The following is an 18,204-nucleotide window of genomic DNA, read 5'->3' as shown; positions in this document are numbered from 1 at the left end:
TCATCTTTCTCTCTTTATCCTTGATCTTGCGTTGATTAATTAGAGGCAATCTATTTTGGTTGCTATTCAACGGTTGATTCTAATTTGATCTTATATTTGTTTTGTTCTGTGCTCGGGAACTCGAAGTAAGAGTTGTGGGCACTTCGTTTGCAACGGTAGATAGAACTTCAGAAATGTATTTCTTTTATCCCTCTTTATATGAAATAACGATTAACGGATCTTGTGGTTTATGGAAATAGGTTAAAATTTTTATATTTCTGCTGCTATACGTTAGCCTATTTTTCCAACAATATTAACTTATCTCCTTAAGATATATGAACCTACATGACATTGTATATACATACACTAATCAATGTCTCTTCTTATTCTCAGTTTCGCTTTCGGAATAAGATTTATCATCCTAACATGGCTCCTCAGGGGATGATTCATCTTCCCCATCTCCTTACTCGCCCTCCCTTTCCCACTACCACGGTTTAGATATGCCACCATTTATCTATTTCATTTGATAAACACTTAATCATGTTTGTGATCTAATTATTCTATGCATTTTGTAGCTGATGTGGCACATATATGATCTACTACTACAGCCCCACATTGAGGCGCCATTTCTTAGGCAAGAAGCTGTTGCTGAGAAATACCTCAGCAACAGGGAAGTGTATGATGTGCTCGCCTGGAGATGGACTGAGGAGTATACAAGGTGGATATGAGGGTGTCCAAATCTCCTAAACCATCTTGACTAAGAGAAAGGAGAATCGAAAGGCAATATGAGCTCTAAATGTGGTTCTCATTCGAATTCCAAATTTCCTTTCTCTAGTCAAAATAGTTAAGGAGCTTTGGACCTTCAATTACAAAAGGCAACACTCATCCCCCCCCCCCTTTTATAATATAACATAGAGCTTGCTATTCAGTTTGTATGTATATGTATATTCAAGTCATATCAAAAGACATCAGTTCGTATGTATATGTATATTGACCATTTTACAATGTTCCTCCCACTTGGATTGTACTCGTTGAACAATGAACTTGGTAATGAGGTTTATGATGTTGTTGCTACAAGGGACTCTCTTTATATTGAATGCATCATAAACCTATCACCATGCTAAATGCTTTTGTTTACGATAACAAGCCAAGTGAAAAGGAACATCGTAAGAGTATTCCCATATCACAATGAACATTCATATTATTAGACTATGCCTAATAAGCTACATACCCAATGAACATTCATACATATACTCAATCAGTCTAGCTTCCTAAACAAAACATAAAATAAGCCAACATGTGCTTCATACACATACACATACACATACTTAATCAGTTCTAGCAGTATAGCTCGTAGGTATAAGAGTATTCCTATGAGTTCTAGCTTCCTAAACATTTCTATAGCAATGCACATACCAATCATTTCATAGCAATCTAACTCACATTCATACTAATCACTTCATGCATGGTTAAAGTATTCAAGTAAGCAGTTAATAGCAATACACATACATAACCATTTACAATGTTCCTCCCACTTGGATTGTACTCGTTGAAAAGTGAGCACGGTGATGAAGTTTGTGATGCTCTAACCACAAGTTCATAACTTATACTGATAGCATCGAAAACTCATCACCATTCTAAATGGTTTCAATCAGATAACAAGCCAAAGTGGAAGGTACATTATAAACCTATCTCAGCAGCATCACCCATAACATCATACATATACTCATTGAGTTCTAGTTTCCTAAACAGAACATCAAACATAAACATGTTTCATACACATACTCAATCAGTTCTAGCTTCCTAAACAGAACATCAAGCATAAACAAGCCAACATGCTTCATACACATACACATACTCATTCAGATAACAAGCAAGTGGAAGATATATTGTAAACTTATCTCAACAACACCACCCACAACAACATCATACATGCAACCAATCAGTTCAAACCGATATAACAATAATATATACTCAATAAGTTAAAGAAATCTTCCCATATACTAAACGCAGGAGCTGATTGACAATCTCTTCAGTCAGCCTTTCCCATGTAGCATTCTTATTATCCCTGCAAATATTATGTTCAAATAAAAAGGAATCAGAACATCTTCAGCATCAGGCACAGTATTTCCCTAGGTTAAAAAAGATAAAGACCCAAGCTTTTCAGCAGTGAATCTAACAATGAATACAATAAAATCAGTGTATCTAAGTGAGAGATCTAGCCCTTTCAACGATAGGTCTGAAAATCACTAGATCCTTATTCCAGCTGCTGAAATCGACATACACAAAAGTAAATCGGATGAGGAAAAGATAGAGTAAGGAACAATGAAAATCAATAGATACTTACCAGTACCGTGTTTCGAGCTCACTGATTGCATGTTGGAATCAACCATGGAGATAGAGAGGTGAGAGGGATGAAGATTGCATAACCTAAAATGGGGTTTTGGATGAGAGACAGGGTTTATATATGCGCTGAAATTTCAGTCAAACCATCCAGCGCATAAATTTGGTATATGGCCGCGTAAGTGAAATTTCATTTGCCACTTTTTTTTGTTTTCCTCATACAATGACAGTCATTTATTGCAGGTGTCATCTGATGAGTAAGTGAAATTTAATAAAAACGCGCATTTTCTTTGGATGACAGGATTCTGTCATCGGAACGCCACATGTGAATCGAGCGTGTTTTTAATTACGTTTTCAGATGATAGAAATTTAAAATACTATCATGAAAAATATTCAGACGACACAAAAACAAATGTCTGTCATATATCTTGTGTCATGTGAAAAGGAAATGGCATAGTGAATCAAACTTTAGTTGAATTTTTTAGCAGAGCTAAGAGGTTGTGGGATGAATTAGCTGTTTTAAAGCCAGGTCTTAGTTGCAAATGTGGTAAGACTAGCAAAGAAGCACATAAGAATATTGATGAAGAACAGTTAATGCAGTTTTTGAGTGGATTGAACCATGAGTATGATCATATTAGAGATCAAATCTTGATCTCAGAACCTTTACCTAATGTCAACAAAGCCTTTTAAATGTTGTTGAACATTGAAAGGCAACGGGAAAACACTGTGGATAACCAGTCCTTTTTTGTTCATAATGATGTTACTACTTCTAAAGATTTTGCAGGCACTAGTGAAGGCAAGAAGAAATTTGGATAGAATAAGGCCAAAAATGATAAGCATTGTAGCCGTTGCAACAAAGATGGACATGAGAAGGATACTTGTTTCAAATTAAAAAGGCTATCCAGATTAGTTCAAGGGGAATAGATATGGATCCAGTGGCTCAGGTGGTAAATCATCATCTAGTGCTCATGCTTATGTTGCTAAGGAGACACATACTCCTCTGGATGATTCTGATTCTGACTCAGAGAATGAGAAAGAAAGAATGATGCAGATGATGGTTCAAAAAGAAGTCCAGAAGTATCTCAAAGGGAAGATGGTACAGGAACAAGCTTTCAATGCTTTTGCAGGCAATGCTTTTGCTGGCACCTGTGCAGGTAGTTCTCTCACTACAATTGGTCTTGATTTTTATTGGATCATTGATATAGGTGCCTCTGCACATATGTGCAAATCTAAACAAAGCATGCAAAATGTAAAACTTGTGACAGATACCAAGAAAGTCTATTTACCTGATGGTTCATACCAAAAGGTAACTCATGTTGGAGATTTCATATTCAATGATTAGTTGTGCATAAAAGAGGTTATGTACATGCCTCAATTTACCTACAATCTCTTGTCTGTTAGCAAATTGCTCTTAGATTCGGCAGTGAAGATTTGGTTTCTTGCTAAGCACTGCTTATTGTAGGACCTGGTTTCTAAGAGATTAATAGCAGTAGCAGAGATGCAAAATGGCTTATACAGACTTACAGCAGAGTCATTCAAGCAGGATATCTTGAAGAATTTTAGTGCCAACACTCAAGTTAATAAAGATCATATAGCTTGTTCTGTAGTTATAAATAAACCATCTGATGTTGTGCTTTGGCATAATAGAATGGGCCATATGTCTCATATTAAACTCAAGCATACTTTTCCTCTCCGTGATTCTACATCGGTGAAAGATTGTTCAATTTGTTTACAAACGAAAATGTCAAGAAAGTCCTTCTGTAATAGTTCAATTTCTTCAATGGAAAAGTTTGAATTACTTCACGTTGATTGTTGGGGTCCTTACAAGAAGAAGTCACTAAGTGGTGAAAGGTATATGTTAACACTTGTGGATGATTTTACGAGAACTACTTGGATAAACCTTTTTAAATCCAAGGATCAGATTCATATGTTACTAGATCAATTTATGAAGATGGTTCAGACTCAATTTGGCAATAAAGTTAAAAAGATAAGAACTGATAATGGCTTAGAGTTCATAGGAACTAATACTCAAACAGTGTTTGCATTTCATGGGATCATTCATCAGAAAACATGTGTGTATACACCTCAACAGAATGGAGTGGTTGAGAGGAGGCATAGAAGTTTAGTGTCTGTGGCAAGAGCATTACTACGTCAGGCAGGCTTAAATACAAAATTTTGGGGAGAAGCTCTCAATCATACTACTACATTACTGAACATAACACCCACAAAGATCCTGCATTTGAAGTGTCCCTATGAATTACTTCATGGTTTAAAACTAGATTATGCTCAATTGAGAATTTTTGGCTGTGCTTGCTATTTTACTAACAATGTTCCTCACAAGGACAAATTTGTAGATAGAGCAATTCCAGGTATCTACCTTGGAGGTTCTATGGGGAAAAACGGTTTCAAGGTTTATGATCTACAAGATCACAAACTACATGTCACTAGAGACATTGTTTTTCAGAAGCATGTTTTCCCATACCAAAACCCACAACTAGCATCAATTGATATCTCCTCTGATGATTGCTGCATACCAGTTTTGCATGTGTCTATCACACTAGAGAATATTTCATCGCCTTTGGATTATCAACCTCATCCAGATATGCAGCAACATACATCTACTCAAAGGGATTTTAATGTTTCAAATGCCTCAGGCAGTTCATTCTAGTCACATCATGAAATGCTCGAATCAATTGAAGTTGATAGTTTGAACCTATATATACCAGAATCTATGCCAGCTACAACAAATATATCTCCACCATTATCTGGTTCTCCTCAGTTACTAATCACCACTACTATTGTTGCATCTCCATTGATTCCTACCAGGGTGTCAAATAGAAGCAGCAGAAAACTAGTGTGGATGGATGACTTCATAGTCAAATCTACTAATGTCACGAATTCTGCAAATATAACCTTTGCCCCAGCATACACAGGTTTTCTCACCAACATACAAAAGATTCATGAACCAGCAACCTATAAAGAAGCCAAACTCAATCCCCACTGAATTACAGCTATGAAGCAGGAAATTGAAGCTCTAGAATTGAAAGATACCTGGAAATTAGTGCCATTACCACCAGGAAAGAAGGCCATAATTTGTAAATGGATTTTCAGGGTCAAATACAAGCCAGGTGGCAGTGTTGACAGGTATAAGGCACGGTTGGTTGCCAGAGGTTACAACCAGTAGTTTGGGATAGATTACTACGACAGTTTCTCTCCTATTACCAAAGTAGTGACCGTAAGAGTTTTTTTTTGGCAATAGCTACTGCTCAATGATGGCCAATCTACCAAATAGACATCAACAATGCCTACTTACATGGCACCATAGATGAAGAACTCTATATAGAAGCACTAGAAGGGTGTCAAGTACGAGCAAGAGCAGTTTGCAAGCTTTCCAAGTCCTGTATGGCCTGAAACAGACAGGGAGGCAATGGAACAAAGCTTTTACACACAAGTTGTTAAGCATTGGTTTTGAGACATCAGTGCATGACTATTGTCTATTCACTAAGAAAACTCAAGGTGAATTCATCTACTTAATTGTGTATGTAGATGATGTTTTGATCACTAGAACTTCAGTGTCTCTCGTTACAGAAGTAAAAAAGGAGTTACACAATGCATTCACAATTAAGGATATAGGGTTGGATAAGTACTTTCTTGGAGTTGAGTTTGCCAGGTCTAAGGCAGGAATTTTCATATCTCAACAAAAGTACATCAATGATCTGTTATTAGAAGCTGGTTTAACCAATGTTTCTGCAACATCTAGTCCTTTCCCTGTTGGGTTGAAACTGGACACAAAATCTCATTTATATGGAGATGGGGCAAGGTACAGAAAGATCATTGGAAAGCTGTTGTACTTAGGCTTCACAAGACCAGATCTTTCCTATATTACGCAGCAATTGAGCCAGTTCATATCAAGTCCAACTCAGTTGCATATAGATGATATTATTCATGTTCTTAGATACTTACACGGCACTAAGGATAAGGGGCTTTTCTATGGAGCAACTAATGATTTTAACTTAGTGGCATACTGTGATTCAGATTGGGCTAGATGCAAAGATTCCAGGAAATCAGTGACATGTTATTGTGTGTTCTTGGGAGATGCATTAGTGTCCTGGAAGTCTAAAAAGCAAGGAACAGTCAGCAAATCATCTGCTGAAGCTGAATATCGAGCTATGGAACTACTTCCTGCTAACTAAAATGGCTCACTTATGTTCTGAATGAATTCAAGGTTGTGCCATTAATGCCTATACCCTTATTCTGTGACAACCAGGCTGCAATCCATATAGCTGCCAATCCTGTTTTTCATGAAAAGACAAAACATATTGACATTAATTGTCACATTGTCAAAGATCATCTTTCATCTGGTTTTCTCACTACACCTTATGTGGATTCGGCTCATCAGTTAGCAGACTTATTCACAAAGCCATTATCTGCCAATCAAATGGTCTATGCTTTATCCAAGATGAAGTTAATTTCGATTCCTACTACTCCATCTTGAGGAGGGGGTGTTGGATTAAATAAAGAAGAAAGAAGTGCAGACTCACAGAAGCAACTGTACACTCAAGATCAGGAGATTACAGCTTCCTCCCTTTTGTTATTTTCTGTTTTGGTTTGTTAGGAGAAGAACATTCTAGAGGGAAAGTTAGTTACACTTTCTTTATAAATACTTACCTCTTGTAATCATTGTTTCCCAGCTTCAATAAACAAGATATTTTCATATTCATTTTGTTTAAGATCAATTATCAAATTCAAACAAATTGGGGACATATGTTTCAGACTAAGCTTGCCAAGAGCCTGACGCACTTTCTAAGGCACATTCCACTTTGGAAGGCCCAGTAACGAAAGTCAGACTTATAATAAAAACTACCCCACTACCTAAGTTAGGGGTAAAATGATATGTTCACACGACCACGAGCTTATAAATAAGTAATATTTACTTTCTCTCCCTTCATCATGGTATATGATTCTCATTTACTCTAAATAGCTGTTAACTTTGGTATCAGAGTGTACCTAAGGACTCACCTCAACGCAAGTTAAGCGCACAGTTAAAAAGGTCAACTCAAAACTCAAACCAGATCGAACATATATTATTTAGTTTTAACTCAAAGTCTAATTAGTTACAATCTTATCACTCGTCCAGATGTGTTTTTTTTTTGTAAATAAAGTTAATCAATTAGTGTATTTGCCGACTCTTAATCATTGGAAGGTAGTAAAACACATACTTCTATATTTGCATATTAATATGTCTCATGGGATTTAGCTTTTAAAAAGCTCCACATTTAATATAATCGGCTATGCTGATGCCAATTGGGGGGATGACCTTGATGACCATAGTCCACATCCAGTTTTGCAGTGTATGTTGGCCATACATTGATTTCTGATCCCGTAAACAACGGACCATCTCTCACTTGGTTCACTAGCTTCAATTCCTCAAAGTTTTAGATCCAAAACAGAGTTTAGTGAAATTGGTGATACTTTGTAAATTCTTTTGCTCCTTAACCTTTGAGGGGGAAGAAGGAAGTTTGTCTTCTTCCTCCTCCCACATTTATGTTTTTTGTAGTTTTTTTTGTTTTGTTAAGCTTAGATCTATTTGGATTTCATAGATTTTACCGGATCTTTTAACTCGTTTGAACTGCAATCTGTTGTTCTTAATCCTTTCATTTGTAACCTTTTCTGATTTAGCAAAAGCGGAAAAGTTAGATTTTATTCGTAAATCACTAGATTTATGGGATTGTAAAAGAAATGACTGGGATCTAAAGGTTCATAATGGTTCTAATGTTGGAAATTGGACTACAACTGTTTTTCTTCGAACTTGGAGTTTCGAGAAATATATGATTTATCTGTTGTTTATGTTAGTTGTAGCTTTTAATGGCTCTTTCTGTTTTTTGTAATCATTTTATTGCCTTAGTGGATCATTTAGGCATAGCATATACTTATGTGAGGTTGTATACCTTACTGCTTTCATGTTGCACTCTCAATCTTTTTATTTAATGAAATATTAACATCATTATAAAAAAAAATCAAGAATTCAATCCAATTCTAAATCGTTTTTTTAGATATTCAATCTTGTTTCAGAATCTCCAAAATCAGTCTTAAACCATAATTTTTTATAATTATACCTCATGAAAGTCACTGTTGCAATTCGATTCGGTCCTACAGAAAAAGTCGATGGATTAATTTAAAGAAAATTTATATAAAAAAAAATTTGTAGTTTGGCCGATTTGTAGGGATGGGCACGGTTCTGTTAATCCATCCATCAAAATATCTGAACCTAACTTATTCTACCGGTAACCAATCTAAATATATCGGTTAAATTTTTCGGTTAACGGTTGTTACTATTATCTCAATGGTTTACCAAAAAAACGGGTAACTATAGGTTTTTTTTTATCCAAACCTAAATATAATGGTTACTAAAAATAACAATTAACCTTATTTTATCTAAACCTAAATAAAATGGTTTACCAAAATAACAATTAAACGTATTTTCTAATCTAAATATTTAATCTCTACACATAAATTAATTGAATCAAATAATAATATAAATGGTCAGATTAATCGAAATTGTTGGCTTTTGAAAATACAAAACCTAAACCGTGAACCTAAAATATGTCCATTGGTTCGGTTAATCGATTTTTTTGGTTCGGATTTTTGGTTTCTAGTTTGGGAAACAGTTTGGTCTAATTTTTTTCCACTCCCACCAATTTGCAAAGATAGTCTCGTAGTTTAAAAGTTTGTAAACAGTGTTCTAAAATTTGTAAAATTATAGTTAAATGATCTTTAAGCCAAATTTCCGATCAAACAATACTTCTGATTTAGTTAATTTGTAAAGTCAAACCTTATATATAAGGTAATTCGCAAAGTTTGCTCCAAATCGTTCCCTTTTGGGGTAAATAGAACGACCAAAATTTTTAACACAATGTCTGACTTTACAAACTTTACAAACTGTACAAAGCACATACTCCTATTTGCAAACTTTTAAACCACGGGCTCAGGAATGGATCCAGAGGAGTTGGATGAGGCTTGAGCACTCATTAGTCGCTGGAAAACGCCAAAATTCGAGAGAAACCGAGAACAATGCTAATTGTTTTTATGTAAAAATACTTAAAAATATATCAATTTAGCATCCATAAATCACAATAAGCATCCTCTCTGAGTGAATCCCAAATCCATCACTGCATGGTACTATTTTGATAAATCAGTCAAATCACAAAGTTTATTTTTATACTTTTCTTTTAATTTAATTATAAATCGCGTACCATGTTTAACAGACCGTCTGACTGCACAAATCACGTACCCTGTTCATAAACTTCTAAACCACGAATCTATCTTGACAAATCAGTCAAACCACGAGGTTTACTTATACGTTTCTAAGATTTGTGTCCAGCCACTAGATTTACTTTTAAGTTTCTCTTAATTTAATTTAGATCTTTTCATACCGTCTGGTTAAGTATCTCTAGGATTTGTGCTCAGCCCTGGTTTGAAGTAGAAAGATAAGTAATTAAGAAACAAAGATGTACAGATCAATAGAGTTTGAAGGCATGAAAGAGTAGACAGCCAAAATAAGGAAATATTGCATATTTTACAAGAGTTGAGTTGATATATGAATTATTAAATCCTAGAAGGAATAAGAGGGGTGGCGTTTTGGAGGAAAGTACTTGCAGCTGCTACTCCACTTCCAAGCTTAACTGGGTAACCCACATCCTTTAGTATCATCTCCACTCCAGCAAGACAACCCAATAGTTGCAACTGAAAAATTAAATAAATAAATCAATGTCACGTTAAGTGTTAAAAATTAATTTAGGGTTACCGGGGAGATCGAATATAACCCTAACGTGAAAAACAGTGCAACATTAAGCCAATTAGGGATGTAAACAGGGCAGGACGGTGCGGGGAATGCATTTCCCATCTCTCTATCCATCCCCGCAAGTTAGGCGGGGATAGATTTGTCCCCATCCCATCCCGTGGGAAATCCCCGTCCGAATAGAGATCCTCATTCCTTGTTTACGGATGTTTCAAAAACCTTATCCTTAAGAATCAATGTTTATGTTTTAAATTAGTAAAGCCTATGAAGCAGACATGTCCATGGATCGGGCTCGGGCTGGACCTACCAGACTTTCATGTAAAAATGCTCAGTCCAAGTCCAGTCCAGTCCACTATTAATTTAGGCGGGCTAGGACCGGTCTGGGCTCGGACTTAAAAAGCAAATACCAAGTCCAATCCATACAAACCCATCTAAAAATATATACATAATTTTTAATTATAAAAAATAAAATTTATACTTAAAATTAAATATTTAATATATAAATTAATAATTAATATTAATAGGCGGGTTGGACCGGCCCGTGCTATTTTTATCAATCTCAAGTCCGTCCAAAAAATAACGGGGCTTTAGCGGGCCTGGGTCTATCAATTTCCATTGTCCAAGCCCGGCCCAATGTACACGGGCCTGGACAGGCCGAGCGGGTATTCGGACCCATGGACAAGTCTATGAAGCAGTAACTAATATTAGCAAGTATCAACAATCATTCTCAAATTTTCCAACAACAAAAAAACTAAAAATTGAAAACAACGAATCACCTTTTTAAAATGTCCTTAAATCATCCAAAAAAAAGCATTTATTATGGAGAATAATTGGGAATCCATTAGGGATCTATTATGTACTTGTCCATATTATTCGACATGTCTTGTTAACCGAACTTATTTAAAATGATCTATTATTTGTTTTTTAAAGTGGTTTTAATGATATATTGGCCTATGAACTTACTTAAAATAATATACTTTTTAATTTGTCCAAATCTCTTTTTATTTTGCCACGGGGATCTATTGAGTAAATGGGGGATAAATTGTACCAATAATCACCAAACTTTCAAATCAGTTTAAAAAGGTCATTGAACTGTTTCAATAATTCAACTTTTATTTGGTTCCGATAAAGTCATTTAACAAATTCAGATAAAAACAATCAATAGAATAGTGACATGGCAAATACATTGGAAAGAACTCGGCTACCTATAACATGACAGTCATGAAACAACCACGTGTATGCCACGTGACAGTTTCAAAGAGTTAAATTAAATACATAATAAATATAATTTTTATTAATTTTTTTGCTATCATGTCACTATTCAGGTGAGTTTTTCTGTCTGAAATGATCGGAATGACTTTATTGAAATAAAAATGAAAGTCTAGTAACTTCATTGAAACAAAATTAAGTTCGAAAATCTTTTTGAAACTAACTCCAAACTTCAGTAACTATCAATGCAACTAACATGACTAACGAGACACTTTAAACAAGTTCTGAAAACTAACGAGAAACGAAAGAAGAATACCTCATTGAGATTGCCAAGATGGCCTATTCTGAAAACTTTGCCAGCAACTTTGTTAAGACCTAAACCTAAGCTCAAATTGTATCTTTTCCATCCTCTTTTCACAATTTCTGCACTATCAATATATGGAGGAACAACCACTGCTGTTACTGTATCACTAAACCATTCCTCTTTCTGTGTACAGTTCTTCAACCCCCATGCCTCCACAGCAAGCCTACATTTCACAAAATTACTCGTTAAATCGTGTCTGATCAACCTCGAACCGATTAATCGAAACATAAATTTAGGGGTTGTTTTACCGAGTGGCTTTGCCGAGACGAGCATGCCTTTCGATGACATTGTCAAGTCCTTCTTCAAAAAGGAGATCAAGAGCAGCTCTAAGTCCATAAAGCAATTGAATGGAAGGTGTGTAAGGCCAGTACGAACCGAGTTCGTAGGTCCGCAAGTAGTCCTTCCAGTCGAAAAAGACACGAAATGATTTCGCGGTTTTCGAAGCTTCGAGAGCTTTTGGACTTGCACAAACAATGCCCATACCAGTAGGAAGGGAAAGAGCTTTCTGTGAACCGGTTAATGCCACGTCTACTCCCCATTCGTCCATGCGGAAATCGAGGGCGCATATCGATGATACTCCGTCGACCAGGAGCAGAGCCGGATGCCTATAGTCATCTGAGGATAATCATACAATCAACTGATTAATGAACATAATTCTAAGATTTTGATAGCACCGTCAAATGTGCATCACACGACTCGTTATGACACGTCCAACGCGCCATTTAACGAGCTATATGATGCATGTTTGATGGTGTTGCCAATGAAAAACAGTATCATTATTGAATGATTTTTGAAATTATTGACAGTACTGTCAAACGTGCATCACACGTCTTTTTAAATACCCCGTGTAGCATGACTTGTTTGGCGTTTGACGGTACTGTCAAACTTGCATTACACGTCTTGTTAAGATTTTGATTATTATTGAGACTCAATCGTTTATTGACAGCACCGTCAAACGTGCATCACACGACTTGTTATAAACTGCATAACACGTCCGGTGCACCATTTAACGGGCTATATTATGCATGTATGATGGTGCTATCAATGAAAATAGTTCATCATTACTGAAATTTTTCTGTCCCTTATCGATAGCACCCGAAAAACGTGCACGACACGACTTATTAAGTACTCTGTTAGAAACTGCATAATCTAAGGCACCATTGAACAGACAAAAGTAAAGACATTTTTCAACTATAGCACGAGAGCTACAGCACCGTCAAACGTGCATCACATGACTCGTTAAGTACTCTATTAAAAACAGCATAACACGTCCAACGCACCACTTAACGAGCTATATGATGCATGTCTGATGGTGCTGTCAATGAAAACAGTTCATCATTACCGAAATTTTTTCCCCTTATCGATAGCACCCGAAAAACATGCATCACCCGACTCATTAAGTACTCTGCTAGAAACTGCATAACATCATCCAATATCATTTATTGACAGCACCATCAAACGAGCATCACACGATTCGTTAAGTACCCTATTAAAAACTGCATAACACGTCCAACGCGCCACTTAACGAGCTATATGATGCAAGTCTAATGGTGCTGTCAATGAACACAGTTTATCATTATCAAAACTTTTTCCCCTTATCGATAGCACCGCGATACGTGCATCACACGACTCATTAAAGTCCTTTGTTGACAGCATCGTCAAACGAGCATCACACGACTGGTTAAGTACCCTATTAAAAACTGCATAACACGTCCAACGCACCAATTAACGAGCTATATGATGCAAGTCTGATGGTGCTATCAATGGAAACAGTTCATCATTATCGAAACTTTTCCCCTTATAGATAGCACCGCGATAGCATCACACGACTCATTAAGTACTCTGTTAGAAACTGCATAACATCATCTAATGCACCATTGAACAGACAAGTAAAGACATTTTTCACCTTATCGATAGCACCCGAAAAACGTGCATCACACGACTCATTAAGTGCTCCGTTAGAAACAGCATAAAATCATCTAATGCACCATTGAACAGACTCTAGGATGCATGTCTACCGGTAAACATTATCGAATCGACATTCGAGGGACTATAAGGTCGAAAATTGAGCAGCAGAGCGGAGAAACTAACCGAGAATTTGGCGAACTTTGGCCAAGTTGTTAGTAACACCAGTAGCAGTCTCATTGTGGACAATGCAAATAGCCTTAATAGTATGAGCAGAATCAGCAGAAAGTTTTGAAGCAAGAATGTCAAGATTAGCACCTTGACCCCAATCACTTTCAACGACATCAACATCGAAACCGAGACGTTTCTGCTGATCAATCCAAAGCAAACTGAACTGTCCGATAAGGAACGAGATAGTCCGGTCTCCGGGAGACAAAGTGTTAGTCAAAGCACTCTCCCAAGCTCCAGTACCTGTGGTTGGAATCATGAATGGAGTTCCAGATGATGTCTTGAAGATCTTCTTGACATCTTCAAGGAGTGTTTTTGTGAGTGCGGGAACAGCCGGAGAACGGTAATCTTCGTTGTTCCGGTTCATTGCTCGGAGAACGGGTTCCGGGATGTTCACGGGCCCCGGAACAAACAGGTGATTCCTTCCTGGTCCATATACGTAATCCATGTTTCTTTCTTTTCAAAGAATAATCTCTGGTGATTTCTTAGGATGATATGTTGATCACTCTTCAATCACCTGCATTAAAGTCATTAATATAAATCAACCAAATTCAAATATTTACTTAGTAATTTCTACTTTCTTTACATTTTTATATACAGCTTTTTCATCTGGTATGTTGCACAGAAACGGACACAAAGAAATAAAATTTCTAAAAACCATAGCAAACAGAATCGTGGAGAAAACTTGTAAATGTAAACAATATATGGAAAATTACACAGAAATTCATCTTTGAAAAACTATTTACAACTATATAAAATCATAATAGTGTAAAATCATAATATATAAAAAATAATGACATATTAAGAATTACGTTCGGTGATGCGACTTAGTTGTAATTTTATACTTAATTATGATATTCATGTATTTGACCCCAACAATATAGGCAGGGCCGGCTCTGTGCTTAAACCAGGAGTGCGTAGGCCTAGGGCCAGGGCAGGAGGGGAAAAATTACTAACATATCTATATATGTATATGTATATGCGGAGAACTTTTCTGGTAGGTTGTCCAGCTTTATTTAGGCTCATTCATTGTTATTAGACTGAATAAGGATTATAAAATAAAAAGTTCGAATTTTCAGAATTCTAATCGAAATAGATAGAGAGAACCATATAAAAACTGAGAGGAGTGTTTCATATTTTGGATAATTACAGAAACGTTTCATATCAGTTTCCGAAAGTTTTAGTTTCCTACATCTGCCTGAAACAGTGAAACGTGTGTCATGCTGAGGTTTTGTGCATCATAATCTGGAAAACATTGCTTGTGTTTATCGGAACATTAAATTAACAAAACATGAACAATTTAAAAGCTTGGTTATGTTTTTTCCTTAAAGGACTTTTATATCAATAAATAAAGTTTAAGGACCATAATATTAGTAATAACTCTCTATACTTATATATATATATGCACTTTAATTTTTTTAATTTTTTGGAACTGAATTTTTATATTTATTTTGACAAAAAAAAAATATAACGTAGTTTGTACATTTCTGATTTTTTTTTTAAAAATCTTTTATTTATTTATACACGTCATTTAAAAGAGGAATTTCAGAAGAAAAAGTGTAATTGTCTTGTATACCCCTAACCAATTTTTGTTTTATTTGGAATTAATCAAGCACAAAATAAATTCAGATAAATTTTATACCGCAATTTCCTGAAATGGACATATTTTTTTTACAATAAAATATATCCATTTTAATGATATTTCAATTATGCTCCGACCACGAAATGAGAAATTACAATTAATTGCTATAAAAAGAAAAAAGAACATATACAATTAATAAGCTTCTGTGTTTCATACGAAATATGGAAAATTCAACGAATTTGAAAATTGCAAGGATGTAGCCGTCTGACGTGTATAATAATTCAAGATTGGCTGACACGTGTAGAAAGAACAAAAAAATAAACATACAGCTGTACTAGCATGATTATAAAAATTAAGGACAATGTACGAAAAAAAATGCTCGTGGTTTGCCTTATTTGTAAATAGATATCCGTGGTTTAAAAGTTTACAAATAAAGGTACGTGATATGCTTTTTTTACAAAATAAAGTATTTAAAAGTGGGCTGCTATATACCGCAATATTTTTTCCACCTACCGTACTTTTTTGACAATTTTGCCCTCCTCATAATTTAAACTCAAAAATTCAAAAATCTCAAATCCTCTCTAGCTTTTTGGTTTTTCAAAAAACCCGACCTAAAACAACATGCCGCCAAAGCCAGGAGCGGGTAAAGGCTTCATGAAATCTCCGTTAAGTTTTTTTTTTTTAAATTACTCAGAAATCACGGGTTCCGCCTCCGAATCGGAAGCGGAACCTATGAATATAAGGTAAACGGAATCGCCGTGCCGTTTCCACCACGGGTGGAATGGACGAACTGCCCCTTCCACCCGTGGTGGAAACGGTACGGCCGTTCGTTCCACCGTACGGTGGAACGAAAGGCGCAATCGTTCCACCGTACGGTGGAACGGTGCGCGCTGCCCATTTAGGCAAAAAAAAAAAAAAAATTCGAAATTCAAAAAACGAAATTTTAATTTAAATTTATATCGTAGGATTACCTCGTGTTCGAAATCATGGTCTTCGGGAATGCTCGGGTCCATTTTTGTCCAATTCGGGTTTTTAGGCTTGGGAGAGAAAGAGAGGAAAAAAAAGTTTTGGTTTTTGATAAAAAAATTATGACAAGGGCATAAATGTCAAAAGAGTGCGGTAGGTGGAAAAAATATTGCGGTATATAGTAATACCCTAAATTAAACTTGTAAGTAATTAATGACAATTAAGAGCATTTTTTAATTATGTAAAATGAACTTAAATATTAATTTAGTTCACAAACTGTCAAATTAGTAAAAAACGTAAAATTCCATCACATTATTCATTGTTTCGATTTAGGAAGTTGCTTTTTTCGGTGGTTGTGTTTTCCTTATATGTAAGAATAATATTTTTTAAAATAAAAATATATTTGGTTTATTTGTAAACTTTTAAATCACATACCTCTATTTGCAAATTGGATAAACCATAAGCATTTTTTTTTCGTACTTTCCCAAAAATTAAATTCCGACAATTCATTTTTTTTAAAAGAAGAAGATTAAAATCTTAACATAAAAAAAATTCATAGAATCAAAATAGCTAATGAAATATTTTCGGTGGCTCTCTTTCCAAAATTTATAAATAAATAAATAAATTATAATCTTATTTATATTCACTAAACCAAAATATATATATTAGTGTATTTTTTTTAAACATATATTAGTGTATTTAATTTTAAAAAGATGAAATTAATATTTATTTTATTCAAATTTATAAGAAATATAATATTTTTTTATAAAAAAAAATATGATTTTTTTGTATAAATTTTTTTATTATTGACCATTTAAATTAGAAATCTACGTATTTTGGTTATTCGGTTGGTAACCGAATTGAACCAAAATTTTTGATTTCATAATGTTCTGTTACTAATTAATTTTATTCGATTCAGTTTGGTACGGTTCGATTTCTAAAATATGACATAAAAAATAAAATAAAAAAATTAATGGAGTAAAGTTTCAAGAGATATTTTATCCATTTTTCTCACTTTTCTTATTTTCTTCGTAAATTTTCTTCTTCACTAATCTAAAATTTTCCGTTGAAAAGTAAACACTTTTTCGCAAATAAGTAGAACATGAGTTCTTTCACTTAAAAACCGTTTGATTCTATTTTTCAAAACTGTCTTTTACCTTTCAATACTAAACAGTAGATTGAAAGTATTTTGATAAAATTTCGAAACAAAAAACAATTAATATCCATTATCTAGCAAACAAGAACAGCAGAAACAAATCTTTCTAAGTGGCCATAAAGCGGAAAAGTGAAAGGTGGCCTCAACTGAATTTTTGTTTCTTTATCGCGAGTTACTCTTCATCTATCCGTTTCCTATTATAATCCCAAGCATATAATGATGGATTACCAAATGAACCATAGAGACATACTTTTATTAAGATGAGAAAGATCAAACATTCAAAACAAAAGCATACCACGAGATTTCAATGAAAAAGCTCAAAAATAAGAAGAAAAACAGAGATTCAACAGAGAAAATGAAGAGAAGAAGATTATTCACCTTAACTGAGAAATCCAAACCAAAGCCGAAGATAGAAGATATTCCCTCCCAGCTCTGCCTATGGGCAGAATACTTTATTTTCTTAAATGTAACTCCCAATTCGTTTGTTATAACTGCGCGGGGAGACCCAATCATCTTCCTACCAGGGTCCCTTTCTCTATCTCCACGTGGCAGATAAGACTACGCCCAATCACAATCCTGCGGCTATCTTACTACTTACTTACGTGGCAACATTCTCCTTTCTACACTTCTACTTCATCAAATTAAGAAATTTTCATGATAATTGTTTTTGGGTG

The 18,204-nt window shown here is 35.0% G+C and overlaps 1 protein-coding gene across 1 annotated transcript; it reads right to left on the bottom strand.

Annotated features, from left to right (window-relative positions):
* Positions 1-9,792: 9,792 nt before the first annotated feature.
* On the bottom strand, positions 9,793-18,060 carry LOC136232444 (serine--glyoxylate aminotransferase). Its single transcript, XM_066021622.1, has 5 exons — positions 17,909-18,060; positions 13,785-14,343; positions 11,942-12,308; positions 11,646-11,856; positions 9,793-10,065 (listed from the first exon to the last, which is right to left on the bottom strand). The coding sequence occupies exons 2-5, from the start codon at positions 14,272-14,274 to the stop codon at positions 9,928-9,930; spliced, it is 1,206 nt and encodes a 401-aa protein (XP_065877694.1). The 5' UTR covers positions 14,275-14,343; positions 17,909-18,060; the 3' UTR covers positions 9,793-9,927.
* Positions 18,061-18,204: the final 144 nt, after the last annotated feature.

The sequence above is a fragment of the Euphorbia lathyris genome, chromosome 6 (assembly GCF_963576675.1).
Source record: "Euphorbia lathyris chromosome 6, ddEupLath1.1, whole genome shotgun sequence".
Classification (NCBI taxonomy): domain Eukaryota; kingdom Viridiplantae; phylum Streptophyta; class Magnoliopsida; order Malpighiales; family Euphorbiaceae; genus Euphorbia; species Euphorbia lathyris.
The sequence above is the reverse complement of the archived record's forward strand: the minus strand, read 5'-3'. Positions and strand labels throughout refer to the sequence as shown.